Source organism: Macaca fascicularis, chromosome 11 (genome assembly GCF_037993035.2).
Source record: "Macaca fascicularis isolate 582-1 chromosome 11, T2T-MFA8v1.1".
Lineage (NCBI taxonomy): Eukaryota > Metazoa > Chordata > Mammalia > Primates > Cercopithecidae > Macaca > Macaca fascicularis.
The window spans coordinates 18,118,072-18,138,944 of NC_088385.1; the positions used below are offsets into that span (position 1 = coordinate 18,118,072).

At 37.4% G+C, this 20,873-nt stretch overlaps 1 protein-coding gene across 2 annotated transcripts in view; it reads left to right on the forward strand.

Annotated features, from left to right (window-relative positions):
- The first annotated feature begins 207 nt into the window (after nucleotides 1–207).
- Nucleotides 208–20,873, forward strand: part of PTPRO (protein tyrosine phosphatase receptor type O) — a 278,715-nt gene continuing 258,049 nt past the window's right edge. For both annotated transcript variants that reach the window (XM_005570243.5, XM_005570244.5), the window contains exon 1: nucleotides 208–501. In XM_005570243.5, coding sequence (XP_005570300.3) covers nucleotides 427–501 — 75 coding nt within the window. In that variant the 5' untranslated portion in view covers nucleotides 208–426. The remainder of the gene's footprint in view (nucleotides 502–20,873) is intronic.

Below are 20,873 nucleotides of genomic sequence, written 5' to 3' on the forward strand. Positions count from 1 at the left end.
CAGACCCTGGTGAAGGGTTGGGAGGCCGCTGTCATTTTATGGGTCTGCAGCCAGAGTGAGAGTGTCCCTGCTGCCGGAGGACCACAGCGGGCTAGGCGCGTGGCCTCCACCTCTCGCTCACCACGCGGACCCCGCGCCTCCTCCGGCAGCCGCGGTGGTGGCGGCGGCAGAGCCTCGCCCACTCCAATCCCCACCCTCTCCATCCTTAGTCATTAAAGAACAGCAGCGCCTGGCACGTTCTTGGAGGACCCCCGGCGCAGAGGAGGAAAGGGAGCAGGCGCAGGGGAACTGGAAAGGCAGCATGCGCCCGCCAGGAGCAACCTCGGCGCCCAGGGTCTGAGGCTGCAGCCCCAGTTCGCCATTGTGAGACGCCGCCGGGGGAGTCCGCTGGCGCAACCGTGCCCCCGAATCCCCGTCCGCGCAGCGATGGGGCACCTGTCCACGGGAATACACGGTGGCCGCCGCCTCCTGCCTCTGCTCTGGCTCTTTGTGCTGTTCAAGGTAGGGGAGCTCCGCCACCCCTCCTTCCCAGCGGTCCGGGCGGCATCCGCGCTCCGGCGCCCTCGCTCTGCCGTGGGGAGCGGCGCGCCCCAGGGCGCGATGGCCCAGCCGCGGGAAGCGGCTGCCGTGCAGCCTGGGCGCACGCTTTGTTGTCCTTGCGTGTGCGTGTTCCTGGTGGTCTTGAGAGGTGGGGGGCGGCAGGGGGAAGAATAAGGGAAGTTTGCTCCCTCCAGCTTTCACCCTTTGTGCTCTTTTATCGCCGCTGAAATCCACATCAAAGGTGGGCTTGTTGGATAGTGCTTTCTCAGGCAAAATGAGGTCACTTTCTTTTCTGGTTTCCACTGCACCCCAACGCTGCTTAACCTTTCCGCCCTCCCTCTCACACAATGTGTGGCTGCTTTGTCTTAATTCTCCTTACTGCTGGAATTATACACTGGGGAATGGAGGGGGACTGAGCTCCCTGGCCACACATGGACTGCCAGGGCTACGTTAGGGCAGACTCGTATTTGAATAAGGAGTGTCAGGTAGAGCTTGGGAAGGATTCCTCTCCCCAACTCCTATCAACATCTTTAGAATTCCTTTTAAAAGTCTCTCGACTTTCTCCACTGTATTTACAGATGATAGTACCCCTAGATTTAATGGTGGAAAATATATAATAATTAACTTTTTCCTATCTTCTTTGGAATGTGCTACCCTGAGGTTTTACTTTGAGAAAAATGAAAAGGAGAGGAGTTGCTTTTGAAAAATCAGTTTGACAATTCTATTGTACATACATTTTTTTGAAGAAATGTCAGCTAGATGTTTTTCTTGGACGGCGATGTGAAGTTATGAAGTGATTGTCTATCACTCATGTCTTCGATGGATCTACGTTAGTTCTGTCATTCGTCCTTTCCCCTCTTCGCAAAGCAAACTCAAGAATGTCGACAGGTGACTTGGAGCTATCCTTTCAGGACCACAGTGATACTTACCCTAGAAATTTATGCCAGGTTAATGGATCCAGAGGTTTTCTTATTTTAGAGTCACTTCTTGCTTATATGCACCATTAATTATGAATGCCTGAAAAGAATATAGTGAAACAGGACCAATGGATTCAGAACAGCATTAATTTTAAATACTCCTTACTTTCATTTATCTTAATGAAAAATAGAAAAAAAATTTCAGGGCGAAACAGCAACAGAATGCCTAAGTGAGACTCTAAATTATATTTAATATGTTTTTACTTTTTTTCTTAAGTTATCAATAATCATTAATTTTAAAAATATGGTAACTAATAAGCTCAGTTATATGTTTTTACTGTAGGAGCTTGTTCTTTGTACACACCACAAATGCATTAGACTTATTAGGTTGTCTATTAGTCATTTTCTAAGTATTTATCAAACTGTCACAACTATTTTACCTATGCAATAATTGTCATGAACCAAAAATGAGAAACCAAGTCACTATGCATTTTACCCAACAACAGCTAAGAGTGATATGTATGACATCTGATCCAAACCTAACGTTTAGCACAACTGCAGGTTTTTGCTTGAGTTCTTCATACTGAGATAATTCCAGAAATAAGAGAATGACTTGGTTGGGAGTGAGGGTAAGGTTTTGCAATTAAAATAAAATAAATGTGGCCATTGTTTGACTTAAAACTCGATATTGGAATGAGAAAATGCAGTTAGTGACGGCGTAATGAAAATGTTAGTGATTGTCATAGAGGTCCAGCCTACTTCACATAATAGATATATTCTTGAACATTGCAGGTAAATGTAAATTATGACGAACTGCTTCCATAGTAAATACATTGTCAAAGTTTGCCATTTAAATAATAATTATTGTAATGGGAGACATAATTTTGTAAGAAAAATAATTGTCCTTTATTTTATGTGAATGTAATATTTTTGTCACCTGAATATAAAATATATCAAAGGAAAGAAGAAAAGACTGTATATATTAGATATCTTCTATGTGCCAGTTTTTTAAGGTATTTTAGATATGTTATTTCCTTTAATCCTATTTTGCTGCAGTTGACAAGAGTTGTTCAAAGTGGTAAATTGAGCACATAGTGTAATGTCTTACATTTAGGGGATAGTATATTACATGGTGCATTGGGCACATGGTATAATCTCTTTATAATTTGGAGATTTTTTTAAATTAAAGGTCCTGATTAAGTGCCAGTAAAATAGATCTACTCAAGCAGATGGTGGCTGGAAGATAAGAAGAGAATCCATTATTAAATACCGAACTGCTAACTGTATCTCAATAATAAAATCCAAAATGTTCCACGTGTGCCGAGTCAGAAATAAAACATTCTCTCAACTGTCCCTTGCCAAAAAAATTTCCATAGTTTTCACTATAGTTAATACATTTTTCATTACTCCATATGAGTATCTTTTATATGAGTGAAAATCCCGAAGGAACAGAAGACAGAGGAATTCAAGTATGAGGCTTAATTTATAGGTTTACATTTTCCACAACTCAAAACTAAGCAGCTGGATATCAGTGGTGGAAAAGTAGGAAAGTTTGAATGTGTATGAATGGCTATAACCAGTTCCATTGAGGGAGACTAAATGTGACTGGCCAAGAAAGTCTTTGTGCCATCATTCCTTATCCATGAAGCGGTGATGGGCACATATAATCGGGCATCTCAGACTGTCTAAATCAGCCACTGCACATTATGAAGCTAATATCTGCATAATTTATCTTGCCTAAACACAATGCTGGTTATGAAAATTTTTATTTTTATATCAATATTGATGGTGTATATAAAATAGAAGCAAAAAATGGAACTCTATTATTAAATTGAAGGCTACTAATTTCAAAGTCTTCTATGGATGAATGCAAGTGAGATATTTATTTAACGAGCCTCACTGTTGTGCGTCTTCCCATAATTCCCAGTGAAAGAAATGTAATTGTCCTATCTTTACTAAAGCCTTTCTAGAAAATGTCTTCCTGTATCAGTTTACTCAGTGTAAGTACTTTGTCTACTAAGGCGCAAATTGTGGAATATGACATCATAGGAATTTGAAGTAGGCCTTCCCTGAAATGTTGCTTTTTAGTAGTCAGCTGGAATACATTCCTAAACTCATGGGCTTGGCGTGTGTCCTTTTTTAACTCCTTCTCTTTATTTCTTTCTATTTCTGCTTTTAGCAGAGATATCATCAAATAATATTAAATTTAAAAAGAGTCTTAATATTGTATTTTCTGAAACAAGTTTATATTTAATTCTATAATACATGAGTGTTATGATACTGGCCATTCTACTCTTATCCAGGGGAAATATCTGCTTTTCACGGTCTGTCTGCCTTTCTCCCCTTTCCTATGTCTCCCCTCCCAACCCCATACACGCACATAAAGAAGTTTCACTTTTCATGGTTGAGATTTCATCCATATATTGCACAGTGTTGGCAGGTGAACCATAATCCTTTCATTTTCCTGGAGTAGCTTAGATCCTTTCCATCACAATGAAGTTTGCTGCCCTAACTCCCATGTCATCTGACTCCTTTAATAAATCATATTGCCAACCTTTTGGAGAAAGCTTTTTACATGCGACATCTCCAGTAGGTTGGCAAAGGCTCCCTGGGCCACGCTTCTACAGACGATCGAGTAATAATCCTTCCCACTGTGAACATATGTTTGCTTTTGTTCTTTGTTTTGTGAGAGACTATTGTTGTATGAAGGAATGGAAAATTCACATTACACCTCTGCCTCATTTTGGCCCAAAAGAAAATACACATTTATATAGATAACTGATTAAAAACAATATGAGTTGTACTTCATTTTAAAATGTAACACTGTTTCTACTATCTAAATATCCAACTTAAAGGTATTTAAATGTATAAGCAGATTTACTCCTGAACCTTATAAATATATTTCTAACTTGAGGCTTCAGGGGTTGTAAAAGAATGTTTGATGTCAGATACAGTTGATGCACCTAAATAAAACATTGTAACTGGTAGCAGTGTGGCACAATAGAAGGCTTAACAACAATGACCACAGATATCAAGTTCTCATTTTCTCCCTAATTTAATGCCTCTCCGTACACGGTTCCAGTGATGTTGCATTTTCAGAAACATAGCCCAGTGCAATGATGAGCTTTACTGTAAAGCACTTAATGTTTTCATTGAATTACTCCAAATATGTTGTAAATATTTTTGAAGTAAAGGAATGTCTACTGTAATATTTCTCTCTTCCATGGTGCTACTATGTGGTGTTAGGAATTTAATAGAAGGTTTCTGCATTATATAAAAGCTCTGACTGAGAATAATGAAATATTGTAATAGTGACTTGTGAACACATCTTTAAAGAAAATATAGGAAAATTATCATTATGGGAGTTAAATAATCATGACTACAATGCACTCATTACATTAAAAGAGTAAAAATTTTACCAATCACTTATATTAGGATCTTATTAAAACCATAAATTAAAATATCAATGTGCTATTTTTTCCCCAAAATGTAATACTCTCAGTTGCTCATTTATTCGTTAATGTTGCCTCACCTCTCTTAAATATTATTAATTAAAAGGTAGCAAATGACATACTAGGGGAAATTGATTGTTTTAACCTCTATGGGTGACCCACAATTTCAGACAGTACCCAGATATACAGACAATATTTTTGCCTCCTCTTGCGCATCACCACTCCCCTATGACCACAACCAACCAGAACTGGCCAAGATTTCTGTGTTCCTAGTAGAAATCCTCCTAATGTTTTGTCAGACATCACCCTTAAGAGATGAAGTCTTTTCTCCACTCTGGTCTTGGTTATATCTATGGTGCTGTTTAATCCAAGGTCATCCAATTTCTTACAGAACTGTTCTATAGTCATCTTAAATACCCATTATATCAGCTCTTTTTGCTTCAATAAGTATGTAAGTTTTTTTTGTGTGGGTGCATTGTTGTCATTAATTTGAGGAACCCAAACAAGGCTAATGTGGCCCAAGTAAAGTGAGCAAGAGTGTGAATGGATCGGGATGAGTGTGAGTGGGTTCCTTCTCTCCTGGTGCTATTGACTCCAGCAGGTCCCATATGGTTTCTATCAGCCAATAAGGGGGGCTCACGCCTGTAATCCCAGCACTTTGGGAACCTGAAGCAGGTGGATCACCTGAGGTCAGGAGTTCGATACCAGCCTGGCCAACGTGGTGAAACCCCATCTCTACTAAAAATACAAAAAATAGCTGGGCGTGGTGGCAGGCACCTGTAATCCCAGTTACTCCGGAGGCTGAGGCAGGAGAATCGCTTGAACCCGGAAGGTGGAGGTTGCAGTGAGCCAAGATCACACCATTGCACTCCAGCCTGGGCGACGAGAGTAAAACTCCGTCTCAAAAAAAAAAAAAAAAAAAAAAAAGGGGGGATATGTGAATAACCTCCTTAATTGAACACTTCTCATATAATCTGCTATCACAGATTACTCCTAATGTTTCCCTTTTCCAAGCTTGTTCTAGGTCTTCAGAACACCAATTCTTAGATTTTTTTTTTCTTCTACACATTGTGCCTTTGAATTTATTCCTATGAGTAGGATCACATCTTATCCTTGTGCCAGAAAAGCGTTCGCAACTCTTTCAGCATCTAATTCTCCAGTGAAAGATTTCTTCTTTCCTTAGACATTCTAGTTACTTAAAGGCCAGCTCCTTTTTCTTCTGAATATATTAAAACCACCGAACAAACAGAAGATGTTTGAAACAAGGTTGCAGGGATTTCTTGATAAAAGCCTTTTTTTTTTTCTTTCCTTTTTTTCAGGAAATTGAGATGAAAGGGGAGAAAAGTGATATATGCTTGGAAAAATATTTCAGAAACAGAGAATCAGAAATGGAAATAGGACTTCAAGCTTGAGAGCGTTATTGCAAATTATGAGTATGAATGGTAATTTCTGCAAGAAAATGAATATAGGGAAAATTAGAGAATGAAATGAAGAACATTCGATGAAAACAAATACACTGCTATTCTATTTATATGCAAATACATGTATTTTCTTATCAAATACTCTTTATCTATTTGGTTTTCCACTCTTTATAAATAGGAATGCCGCGCAGTTCATTTTTCTAACGAAACTATTCCTATCTTAATGACAATTTAAACGAAATAAACCTGTTTTTTAATGTAGTTTTTGGTACATTTACTAGCAAAGTAAAAGAATAAGAATGCAATTTCTCTACAAGTAGTGGTCCAAGATCAGAATTTTATTAATAGTAATCTACACGAGATTTAAATGATGAATGTTTCTCTTTTTTGTGCTATTTCATTTTACTGTTTTCAGATAATTGAGACTTTTATTTTCCTCTTTCTGCTCACTAAGTTTTTAATATCAGTGATTTATGTAATGGGTGAGGAAGGGCATCATATGACTGTACCATGCCCTCAATACTGTTCCTTCGTTATTACCCGCCATTGACCAAATTAAGTTCAGAGGAATTTCTGACCCTGGTTCTCTCAACCTTTAACCCATATCAGAGACCAGCTATGAGCCTGCTGTGCTGATCCGTGTCTTGTGATTCTCCCTTGGTTCCACCCATAGGAATTTGTGATTGGCATGTACAAACCAGATGTCAGAGAATTCAAAAGAATATTCAGTGCCCTTTGTGTCTTCGGTCCTATCTGAAGTCTGATTCCGACCTCCCGTACTTACTTTCTGAATCAATATTCCATTTTGATAAACTCTAGTATTCCTGCTTTTGGATCCTGGCGTTAATTATAATGAACCTCTCCTTGTCTTTTGGTTTCCTTGAAAGAGCATCCTATAAACATTTTTTGACACTTAACTATTTAGTGGTTTGGGAAATGATTTCTTTTAAGATGATTCCTGAGCTGAGTCCTGAAACATGCGTATGAGTTAGGTTTAAAAATATACACACATTGGCAGAGAAAACTGCATGAGCAAAGGCCCAGTGTTGTGAAAAGCATGGCAGAGTTTAGGAAAATGCAGATATATATATCAAAGGCAATGAAGCAACAGGAACCAGATCAGGAGGACTTCTGTATGCTGAGCCAGAAAGTAGGATGTCCACATTCTCTAGGTGAAGAGGCCTTATTGAAGGGTTTAATCAAGGCATTAGTGAAGTAAGAGTTGCATTTCAGATAGAGCTCTTTACCTGCAAGAAAGGCTATCCCAAAGGTAGAGCAAGCATGGAAGAATTAAACTAGTAGTTATTGTAATTATCCAATTAAGAGATGACGAACACTGGCATTAGGGTGACAGACAGAAAAGAGTGGCAATGCTGAAAAATGGCTACATTGGCAAGACTGATTAGATGTGGAAAACTGGGGAGAGCAGGATGTAGGGTAATTTCTTGGTAACCAACCCTCTTGCCTGGAAGAGTAGCGGTCTCAAGATAGCATGTGTGCTGGATAGTCTACTCTCGAGATCAACTCACCCCTCCACTGTGCCCAGTGCCAGGAAGCTTCCCTCTATAGACCATTTCTTCCTCTTCCCTTGCCCTTTGGCTCCTAGTGAGTTTGGCCAATAGAAGGCACTAGCCAAAGATTACTGCTAGAAGGAGGGAGAAATCAAGTCATTTATTCTCCTAGCCTCCATGCTGGCCAGCCCCCATTAGGCAGTGGCTTCATTCTCTCTTCCAATTCTATAGTAAGCCCCTCTTGCAAGGCTGATATTCTGGCCAAATTCCTGAAACAGTTCTCTGTCCTTATCCCTTGAGATCAATAGCTTCTCCCTGCTTCTAGACCCTAAGTATGTTTTCTCCCTGCTTAATACAGTATTTCTGCTCCACGCCTTGATCCCTTCGGCTAGTCCATCCCTTCATTTCATTCTCTGGGATTTTCTTTTTGAGTGTCCTGCTGAGACCCTGACTGATATAAGACATGGTGGTTTAGTGGTAGACTTTTGAGTTTGAAGCAGCTGAAAACAAAGACACAAACAAAAACAGGTGCTTGATTATGAGCCTGAAGGGTAGAGGAGATGGAAGGCCTGGAGATGTGAGTGGGATCCCCTAGCAGAGAGAAAGGGAGAGAAAGGCAGTGGGCCAGAAGGGGGTCTTGAGAATCACCAGTTGTTAATGTCAGGCAAATAAGGAATCTAAGAAGCTGAAGGCGCAGTCAGAGAGGTACAAAAGCAAAATTAAGGAAACCCAAGATCTAGGAAATTTCAAGTGGAGGACTTGGCAAACAGCATCTAATGCAACAGAGAGGTCCCATAAGCTAAGATCTGGAAAATATCTTTGTATTAGGAAATAGGTAGGCTATTGGACTCTATGGAGACTGGGAAGTACAAATGCTTCTGGGAATTGAAGAATCAAAAAGCACCCCCTTATCTGATAAGAGCCTAGGTGCCAGGTGAGATCAGAGAGACCTGAGGTCAATATCAATTCTCCACTGTGCTATTTACTGGCAGTAGGATGTTGGGAAAGTTATTTCACCTCTCTGGATTCCCTTTTGGTCATCTCTTATACATATGTCTTAGAATTATTGTCAGGAATTAATGGGAAAATGACCATAAAGTACTGGGAACAGTGCCTAGAATACAGTAAGCACTCAATTAGTGTTATGTACAACAATAAACTGAAGACAAAAATAGTAAAAACAGGCAAAGCAAAGTCAAAGAAGTAGGGCAATAAAAATGTGTACAGAGCAGCATTTCCCAAAATATGCTCCACAGTACATTGGAGAGGCTGGCAATACTCTTTTACTGAATGTTATTAAAAATGAATACCTTTGTGGTGACATGAATTTCGGAAATTATTAGTTTAACTGTGTTTAAATTAGTATTAACTTGTTTGTGTGTGCCAGAATTTATTAGAACTTTTAATATGTTAACACATATTGTGTCATCCACAGGAGAAATATAGTGTATAATATTTTCAAACTTGTTTGTTATAGTATCCTTTTCCTTTTTTTTTTTTTTTTTTTTGAGACGGAGTCTTGCTCTGCCACCAAGGCTGGTATGCAGTGACATGATCTAGGCTCACCGCAACCTCTGCCTTCCAGGTTCAAGCGATTCTCCGGCCTCAGCCTCCCAAGTGGCTGGGATTACAGGCATGTACCAGCATGCTCAGCTAATTTTTGTATTTTTAGTAGAGTGGGAGTTTCAAGATGTTGGCCAGGATAGTCTTGAACTTCTGACCTCAGGAGCATAATGAATACGCTCTAAGAAACAATATTTATCCTTATACACTAGATGCTTTGTTTATCTTTCCTTTGCTTAAAAAATGATAAATGTAACCTTAAGGATAAAGAAAATATAGCAGCAAGATCAACTGTAACTTAAATCTCAGGATCAGGAGAATTTGCTTGGAAAGCAATCATCCCAACTTTCTTATAAAACAATGATGTTCAGGAAAATGCTTTTGGAGGAAAATATGTAGATATCCTCTTATTTTATGGATTGTACTAACTCTGGCTTCAGTAATTGTACATGTAAAATGTTTCTTTGAGTTTTGAATCAAAAAATGAAACATACATTTTAACATCATTTTCCAATGTGATTATCTTAATATATAACTTCACAGACCAATCAATTTTGTTCAGTATATGTCGTTGAATCATAAAGCCATATTTTTTCAAAGACCATCTAGTTCAAAATGTAAGCTGATACTTAGATATTGTCTCTAATATCACTGCCAATTAATCATAAATGGTGACATTACCAACAGCTGTAAAGTAGCTGTTCCACCTTTAGACAACAGTTTTGTTGCTTTGTTGTTGCTGTGTTTTGGTTTGATTTAGTTTGGTCTTGAGATTAACTATTTCTGGTTGTAGTATTCACATGCTACATGTTACTTCCATCTCTGCTTGACTTTAGTAGAGCACTATATAGTGACTGTTCTCGCTCTCATGCATGTTATGAATAACTGCTTTGCCAACAGACCTGATGGCTTATAAAGATAAAATGTGAGAAGCTTGTCATCTCACCATTCTGTCCTCATCCTCCATCATACCACTTTAAGCTTTTTACACCAGCCCAAATTTTCTGCCTATTGCCATTTTTTTCTTTTTTATAGTCACAATAACAAATTGAGTGGAAGACAGTTTTTATTCTTCCCAAGGGAGTTCCATGATGAACCATGGTAAGGAGTTGGGGATGCTAGTGTGAGAAAAATGCATGGCATGTAGTAAGCATTCTATATATGCAGATTTTATATTATTCCAATCTCTGCTCAAAAAACGTTTTTATTCAGCATGTCTTTCTGAACAGCCTATCTAAAATCATCCCTATCACTCTAACATTTTACCACTCTTACCTAAGCTTCTTTTTCTTCAGAGAATGTATCATTCAGTACATGACATTACATTGTATTTTTATAACTTAGCTCCTCTACTGGAATATTTATAGGTTTCATGAGAGCAAGGACTTTGTCCATTGTGTTCATTATTGTATCCTCAGCACCTGGAAGAGTGCTGGCCAATGGTAATGTCTAGGGAACATTTGTTGAATGAGTGAACGAATGAGTGTTGAATAAATAAATGGAGTGAGGGAGGGCAAACGGGAGGTATGGGACAGACTCGATCCAGAGGAAGAGCAGGATGCAGGCATGCAAGCACAGGGAGTAGAGAAGCTGCACAGTGAGATGAGCTAGGAAGGAGGGTCTATCACGCAGGCACCGCTGAGTCAGTCTGGCGAGGCAGTGGCATCAGGGTGGAGGATGACCTGAAGATGCCATTTTGCTCTGGTGGAGGGAACAGAGGTTTTATTACCACAGGTGAAAATGAACTTGTTTAGACGTTAAGATAATGTTCCTGACACTTTTTTCTTCTCTTTATTTTATCAGGTTAGAGTAAACCACTGAAGACAAATGATGGGTGCCCAAGTCGTAAATAGGTTCCCTTGTGTAATGAAGCAAAAACATAGCTTTTCTGATGATTTATTCTCCATCTTATTCATTGACTGTGCCTGTAATTTACTTACTTATAAAAAGAAGTTTTCTGAGTTTTTAAAATGTAAAAATTTGTTTTCGTTTTGGCTCTACAGTTTGAAAATATCAAATTGAAAATTAATGTGTAAATCTTTTTTTCTCTCTCCATGCATGTCAATATAACCAGATTGTCTCTAGACCTCAAAAGGCATTTCTGGAAACTCACACAACTAACTGAAGCTCAGATGATAAATTATTGTTTTTCTTCAAAACTTAAAACTTTTATGATTTCCTTTACTTTTGAAAATTTTATTTTTATTTTTTTAAATGCTTATAGATACCTCATGGAAATTTTAAAAATGACTTTTTCAAAATGATTGTCTTTTCTTGGATAAAATTCCATCGGGTAACTTCTTACAGAAACAACTGGTAATTTTTATACTCAGTTGAAATACTAGGTGATAAATATTTTATAATGCAACACAGACAGTGAGTTAAACATGCTGATTCATGAGTGCTACATACATTAAAGTGTTAGTATATATAGACCAAAAACCTAGATTGTCAAGATTTTCAAGTGACTAACATACAAAATATATGCTTAAGACAATTGCTATTACTTAAATAATTCAGTATTTCTCTGGTAAGTTGAAAGGTATTACATAATCTTGTAACGCACTGATCTATTCCATAGTCTATTAACTGTGCTGAAAAAGTACTGAAGTTTGGGTTAGCTGTATTTTTTATTCTACAACTTTAATTTTGTTTTCATTTGTTGGCAAATCAATATATATCTTTATAGAAGGAAAATTGTGATCAAATTATTTACACTCTCACATACATGATTGAAAGGAGTTTTTGCTCCTCCCTTTATAAATTTATGATCAGGAGACTCACTTCTGGAGAGTATAAAAATAACATTAGTAATTCTTTGATTAATGAATTGTTTTCCTTAAAATTAATAATCTTCTTTACTTAACATCAAATCAAAATTTCTGGAAACATTTGAGAACACATTCACACAAGTCTTTTTCTGTCTCTGCAGTGGCTACACTAGAATTAGGCTAATTGTCACACATTACCCTGTCTTTGAGAGAAGCCAGGAATTTCCAATTTAAGTCAAGTTGGTGATCCATAAAATAGATATTCTAGTAAAATTACTATGAGCTTTCTACTTACTTTGATATTGTGCTGATAACTAAAGTGTAATTATAAAAATTGAAGTGTTGTTACTGCCAAATACCACAAAATATAAACATCACACTTATAATAATAAATACTGACACCATCACCTTAAGAAATATCTTCTCATTTGGATGTACTTAAAATTCTTAGATCTTTATCTAGGAAAAAAATTAGCTTCTAAAGTTCTTGAATGTTAAGTTGATTAACAAGATAAATAGTAACAGATCAAGGGAATGGTATATTGTCTGCATATATTATTAAACATTGAGTCATATGGTCATCTTTTAAAGGATTATAGGGAAAAAAAGGTTATTATGAAATGCATTGGTGTAATAGCCTTATTTACATATAAACATAGTGATGAGATGTGGCCAAGTGCATTCTGTATTGTCATGGGGGAATTTCCTCTGCAATTTCCCCTAACTAAATTATACTTTTTAATAAGTCTTTCAGAACTGATGATAGGCCTTATTCAAAGTGGTTAGATACTTGAGATTTTTAATATGGAAATTGTGGTATTGACAAAGCTTTGCTAAAATAATTGTAAGGACTTAGAACTAAATACTTTGGAATTCATTCTAAAAACTTAGTTTATGAAGTTTTGTTAATTTTTTTAATTAACAAAATTTGCTAAAACTGAGCCACCCTTACAATGTGTCTCAGATTGCTTCCTTGGATTTACATTTTGTTTATTTGCAACAAATAAAATACAGTTGCATCTTTAAACCCTTTTTCCATCTCTGTGCTATTACCTTGGTTCATTTCCACTGCTAGATTGATGCAACATCTTTCTTTTCTGAAGGATAATTGAGAAACTAATGAGAATCTTTCCATTGAAATTCTTGTTGCTACACTGAGGCCTTCAATTAGCCTCTTTACTATACAGCTGCTTATGGTTCTTAAGTAAGGCATTCTTAATTTGATATCTTTAAGCCTGAATCAGGTGTGCATCATCATGCATGACAATTCTATAATAACATACAAAGAACTGGAAAACTGATAGATGTTCACAGTGGAAGATGTATAAAATACAACAGGCAGAAAAAGAATATCATCATTCCCAAACACTGAATTCCAAAATAGCTACCATCTGGAGACATATATTTCCAAATCTTTTCCTATGTCTGTGCATTTGAGGGTGTATGTTTAAAAAAAGGTATAAAACTTCCCTACTATACATGCTTTCTTCTCTTAAAGGTGTTGTGATAATTTTTTCAAGACCTGAACATTTTCACTCTTCTGCAATTTAAGACATTAACCCATATGTCCTGGTCAAATTGCATACAATTCCCAAGTGTATTTGCATTGTTAAAGACGTAGATGATCATTGATACAGACTGTAACCATGAAGTGGGGAAAAGGAATTTGTTGAGCAAAGAGATTGTTGTCTATGTGTGTGCCCACCATTAGTGTTTAAGAGTTACTTAAGAATTACACACACAACAAAACTTCAGATGCTATATTGACAGGCATTTACTTTCTATTTTTTTCACAACTAAATACTGTGCATAAGAAACTTAAGTATAAAGGCATGCTGGTAAAAAATAAAAAAGATATAGGATTGAATTCTGGTTGTATTCTTTACTAACTATGGCATTTGGCAGTGTACTGATCTCTTCACAGAAGACAAATCACAGTGGCTGCCCAGATCACTAATCCTCTAGCAGCCCAGTCTGCCATCCCACCAGGTCAGCCGATGCCCAGCCTTGCTAATATCTTGCTAATCTTGGAGGAAAATTTCTTCTCCTCTTTTATCCACATTGTCTGAAGTGGGGATACCATTCTCCTACTTGACCTCACTGCTCTGGGCAGAGCAAACAGCAAAGAGGTGAACACCTGACCTAAGTCCATGTGGGGACTGCACCTCGCTGACCACTGTCTTTGGAATTGGCATGTGATCTAAGCCAGAACAATCAGAACCTAGTCCTACAATTGTTTTCAAACCAGCAATGGCAGGGGAGGTGAAAGAATATTTTCCTTTCCAGTTGTGGAGCTAAGGCATGAGCTTGGACAGTATCCTCAGCCATAAAACTGACTTAGGAAGAAACATTTTGTAGGAAGAAATATTTTGTAGCAGAAAAGAAGCCAGCAGGAACAGTAGAGAGACTCCAGCAAGACTATCATTCATTGCAGGAAGATGATCTCATTCCTCAGACTCCAGTGAGTCACTCCACAGGTACTTAGAAAAATTACAAATTTACTAAAATTCAATTCCATCATAACCAAGCAGGCCTAATAGTGATACTTGGGATCCTTAAGTAAACTGAATCAGAGTGATTATGTAATTTATCATACCAACCAGAACGCTTCTGGGAGTGAAGGGATCCTTACGCCAGGACAGAAGACACAAATCAGCCTGTTCTGGGAAAACCATGATGGATGGTTACCTCTTCCTGAAAACACAAAAAAGCAACACGTTTTGTGCAGTATGCAGTCATTAGTTCCTCACCCGTCTCACTCATCCATGAAAATCTCTGCTCTAAGTAAGATGAACTAACCATAGAAGAGAAATTGCAATTGTCTTAATCAAAAATTAAAACCTGTACACACATATTCCTAGAAACTTCATACTGGTCCCAAACTGAGAATAACCAAAATGTCCTTCAATAAGTAAAAGGTTTAAAAACTGTGGTGCATCCATGCCATAGAATATTACTCAGCAATGAAAAGCAATGAAACCACTTAAGTGGTTCACTGTGTATCAATGAACCATTGATACACAGAGCCACTTAAGTGAACTTCAGGAAAACTATGCTGAGTGGAAAAAGTCCATCTAAAAAGGTCTCATTCTGTATGATTTCATTATAGAACATTATGATGAAGGAAAGCTTCATGTTTGCCAAAGACTAGGGATTAGGGGAATGGGGAATAGCTGCATGTGGCTAAAAGGGGGTAACATGAGGAAGCCTTGAAATAATGAAACCGTTATATACCTTGATTGTGGTGGTAATTACATAAAGTTATGCATATGAAAATTGTAAGATCTAGACATACACTCACAAATGAGCACATATGTAACTGGTGAAATCTGTATATACTCTATGAGATGTACTAATGTCAATTTCACAGTTTGGATTTTTCTTGTTTTAATATGTAAGATATCAACATTGGGGGAGGCAGGATCAAGGGTACATGGAACTTTCCTGTATATTTCTTTGCAACTTCCTGTAAATCTGTAGTTATCTCCAAGAAAATATTTTTTAAAACTTCATTAGGTTTTTCAAAGCTTGCTGCTTTGTTTTTTGTGTGTGGCACTCTGCTACATATTTTAATAGTGGATAGATACAGTCTTTGTCCTATAGGGACTGTCTCAGAAAAACAATAACTACAATTGCAGGGAAAATAAGTTATTGAAACAAATGTGAAGCAATTTAGGAACATACACAAAATACACAAGGACCTCAATAAAACACCATCAGCTTTAAACTCAAATTTATTATGAAGCAGGTTGTATATTGGACTGTATTCTTACAAGGTTTATCCAGAAAGTTCTTGAAGGGACCAAGTGTTAAGGTATTCCCTTTCATAATTCCCACAACATTGTTAAAAGCAACATTTTAAAGACTCTTCAGAGAATCAGATAAAAATGGAAATTATCATTGTAGGAGGTAAGGGCAAAATATTAATTGATGAAGTAATATTCTTCCATTCTTTTAGTAATTATTAAGTAGCATATCTGGAAATGGTATAAATAAGTTTGAACAAAATAGAAAGTATAAGATAAGTTTACAAGGTTTGAGTAAAATTGGAGCAGAGTAGAGGAAAAGGATGGATGAAGTATTAATGTGAAGATGAATAGATGTTCAGATATTTCCACCAGTCAATCATCAAACATACATTAACGTACACATGTGAGGAAGGCACTGTGTTCCTCATTTTTAAGAGTATAAAACGAAGTTATTTTCCTAAGAAATCTGTGATATAAATGTAATAACATAAACATGTAAGAAGCTAAAGGGCAATATATGAGTTAATACTATAATGGAAGCTTTGAAGTATTAACCTATTAATTTGTAAATGAATGGGAAAGAGAACTGTATTCAAATAACTGTCCTTGCATTCAGATAAAGGAAAAAGCTCTTGATCTGGAGGGGGAGCACTGATTTCATGAAGGAAGACAAAATGTAATATAAGTCCAATAGAGTTTAAATAGTTAGAGTACGTTAAGAAAAACATTTCACATTGGAGAAACAGAAGAACAGAAGTAGAAACACGAGAAAATGTAAGTTACATTTAGGAGGCTTGAATAAAACAGTGGGGATAGATTCAGGTCCTGAGGAGGATGAGTAGTTGGAAATGAGGTTGAAAAGGTGGTTTTGCCCAGCCATGAACTTCTATCCATAATAATCTACTCAATCATGCTACAAAGGGAAACATTAAAATGAGCTTTAGTTCAGCAGTGGTGTGCAGGAAAAAAATTATCATACTTCATTTTAGCTTTAATTGCTTTTATAATTCTGAATTTGCCGTTAAATGCAAATGCTTAATTCTAAATACGTGTGCTCTGTCTTAATTAGATAAAATAATCTTCTGTTGCTTGGGTAGTTCAGCAAATTAGTCCCTAGACTTAAACTCCCCTGGATCATGTTGTTTATGCATTAATCGGTATGCACTCTTAGAGATAAATGAAAAATAAATGGATTTTTTCAGAGACAAGTTGTAACTGTCAACATACTTTCAAAATTTTATCCTCTGCATGTGACTAAAAATTTGCCATTGTTTACTATAGTAATTACAATTCATATATATATGCCCCCATACTTGTAGAATTTCTTCTACATGTTTATATTTTATTTAAAGCTACATGTTGCTAGCCCAAGCTAAGTAGAGAATCTAAACCTCACTATTATTTACATAACCATACCACCAACTCAACAATCGAGGTTCTATCTGTGCTTGTATATAAGATATGTCCCAAAGGAACTAATCAATACAGGTAACTCAAGCAGAAATTAAATGATTTAGTTCTTCCAAGCTTCACTGCCTTACTGATAATGATGGAGATGATACTGATGATCACTACCATCAATTGAGTGACTGCCGTTTATCGGGGACACTCCTAGGAGCTTTATGTACATTATCTCATCAAATCTTTACATACTCCTATATATTATAATCATTTCAGTAATGGGGAAACTGAGTTTCAGAGAGAAACTAAAGGAGTTAGGAGTGAAACCTTGATCCATTTGACCACAGAACTCTACACACACTGTAACATACCATACTTCTTTTTTTTTTTTTTTTTTTTTGAGACGGAGTCTCGCTCTGTCCTCCAGGCTGGAGTGCAGTGGTGCCATCTTGGCTCACTGCAAGCTCCGCCTCCCGGGTTCACGCCATTCTCCTGCCTCAGCTTCCGAGTAGCTGGGACTACAGGCGCCCGCCACCATGCCCGGCTAATTTTTTGTATTTTTAGTAGAGATGGGGTTTCACCATGTTAGCCAGGATGGTCTCGATCTCCTGACCTCGTGATCCGCCCGCCTCAGCCTCCCAAAGTGCTGGGATTACAGGCGTGAGCCACCGCGCCCGGCCAACATACCGTACTTCTTTGTGTGAAAACTCTGACATGGCTTGTATTGCCCCATTTATTGGTTTACCACTTCTTCCTCTTCCTCTTACTATAGAAATATCTCAAGACACAGGTGAACTGAATCAGTCCTTGGTTGGGACTGCCTTTTGGACAGAAATGGGGTAGGGATTACTCCTGGAGACAGCTGATTCCTGCCCATCCAAAATCATTCTTGCAGTTTCTTTTTTCTGTCCGTCAATCTGTCAGGCACATGTTCCCAGAAAAAAAACCCTGCTATCAGGGGATTCCTATATATTCATAAATGTCAGATTTATTCTTTTGTTTTTTTATCTTCTTCAGTGTAATAGATTTGATGCTTCTGTACTTTGTAAGATAATTACACAGAGCTGAATGTAATGCTATGTGCTGATGGGGAGAACTGGTGTTTTAAATTCTTTTAAATCCGGAGCTTTTATGGTCAACTATAGAAGCACCATGGCAGACTCATGCCCTGGCTTTAGAAGCCTACATGAGATTTTGTGACTTGCTGGCTTTATGAGACTTTTACACCTCAGACCGGCCTTTCCCTCCAAGAAAGATACCACCAGACAACAACAATTTTAACACTAATGTCTTCCTTTTGATTACATTAGATTTGCAAATTAAACAGATTAATAGTAGTGTTCTGCGTTCCTCTCAGCTCTTCTGTTTAATACTCTTATCTGACAAAGTGTAAATAGAAGACATAATTAATTACTCATGACTTGCATGTCAAATTGCATAAAAAATTACAGCCCCAGGAGGCCCATTATTACATATCTGACTGTTCAGTGAAATTAGTTTTGCAAAGAAAAAGCATACCTTAAGATAAGGGTTTTGTTTGTTTTTCTTTTCCTTTTATTTAATTTATTCGAGTGTCTGCAAAAAAAGTGGAAGAACAACATTAACTCTTAATACAAAATTAAGGAGCTTAATTCTTTTGCCCAAGGACATGTTATTTTTCCTTTTTTTATTTTTTAGTTTGTCCATGAGATATTAAACTTTGCATATGAAAGTTATAAGGTGGTGATGCTTCTGCAAAAGGAAGACCCCAGAATTTGCCTATTTTCTCTTTAGTATATATCCCCACAGAGAAAGTTATTAGTCAAGCAGGCTATGCCATACCCCCTCCTCTGTAAATTGTCTCAACCTTGAGCTGGGAAATGTACTGCCATGACTGAAAGAAATGGAATAATTTTCTAGCCACTTCTTGTCTTATCTGTCTAGAGTTGATCTGAATGAAATGAGGTCTCTGCTTCAACCGGAGAGCTCAGCATTTCATATTTAGCTCTCAATCTGTTTCATGATAATTTTTGAAGGAACAGACCGCTTATGACAAAATGTGCTGTACTATTATTAAAGGCATACTGCCTTTACAGAGTTCCATCACTTGAAACAAAGTGTTGGCTGGGAAGAATGCTTGAATGTGCATATCTTCTGAGGTTTTTCTAACAGCTATTAAATAAAATATAGTATGTGCCTCAGGTAAGAGAAAACCAAGTACCTGATTTAAAAAAAAAAAAAAAAAGGCATAGCATTGTCAGTAGAGCAAAGCAGCATAAAGCAAAGATTACCTGCCTGCAATCAGTAGTCACTTCACCTCTCTGGAAAAATGAGAATCATAATCACTTCTACCTCGCGGGATTACTGTGAGGTCTAAATGAGCTAATCTGTGAAAGCACTTTGTAAACTGTAAAGCACAATTTAAATACATATTATCTTATCAAACATGTCTGCATCGCCTGTTTCATTGACTCTGGGATTGAGCGCTTTTCTTCTCCACATTTTTGTGTATCTGTGCATGTGTGTAGTGTGTTTCATGGAAGCCTATAATTAACATGGTCGTACTTTCTTTTTCTTTCTATAAACTAAAGTTTGCCATACCCAAGTGCATTTTCTGTCACCTGAAGTCACAGCTTAATTATGTGTCTGGAATGACTTAATACATAAAAGTCATAAAATATTTCTGTCTAATGGCAAATACTTTTATGTTAGACCCGTCTTTTATATACTGACCAGATCATTCTCATTAAAAATTGTTGTTTATCTAATTTCACACCTATACCATCCAGCATTGTTTGTACAGTGTTTTATGTTTATGATCACCAATCATCTTTTTTCATATGTTATATTGGAGCATAATTTATTCTTTCTATGAACAATTATAGAGCATCAATTGTATGCCAAATACTGTGCTAATCATTCACTGTCTCCTTGGATTTCACTTATCTGTAGGTGAAAATGGTTACACATTTATAATAATAACTCCAATTACAGTGCAGTTGGCTCAACCTGTACACACCCAGTATCAGCCTTTTTCCTATGAAAAGCCCTCACAGGTGTTGTTCAGTGCCCAGTGGGGCTTTGCTATGGAACCCTAGTTCTGTGTCCTTCCATCCTCGAAGGTTTCCTGTTAGACATCTGCCCTGCTTGACCAGGTGCTGCCAACCCCAGCACCTTCCTTAATGTACCCAAAATCTTCCCATCCCTTGAAAACTAAGCCTTTCTTAGTATGTGAAACGGTTGCCTTGGTTTTTCTGTTTGTTTGGTTTTCCCCTGGCAGTTTGTCAGCTGTGGGCCAATAGGTTTCTGGAATTTCAGTGCCACTAATTATTCAGGTATGGGTCCCAGCATAATTGTGTGTGAAGGCGTGTGAAGTCCATTTAGGCACAAGCTGGGATCTCCACTCCCGACCCCATCACATTAAAAATAGCAAAAATTACTTATCTCATTTTATCTTCCTCTCATTTGCCTTGTCCGTCTTCTGGCGGAGTTGAATAAACTAGTGGACTGTGAAATAATCAAATGCGGGTTAGCATACAGGAAGATGAAAAACATAAATATAATCGAAT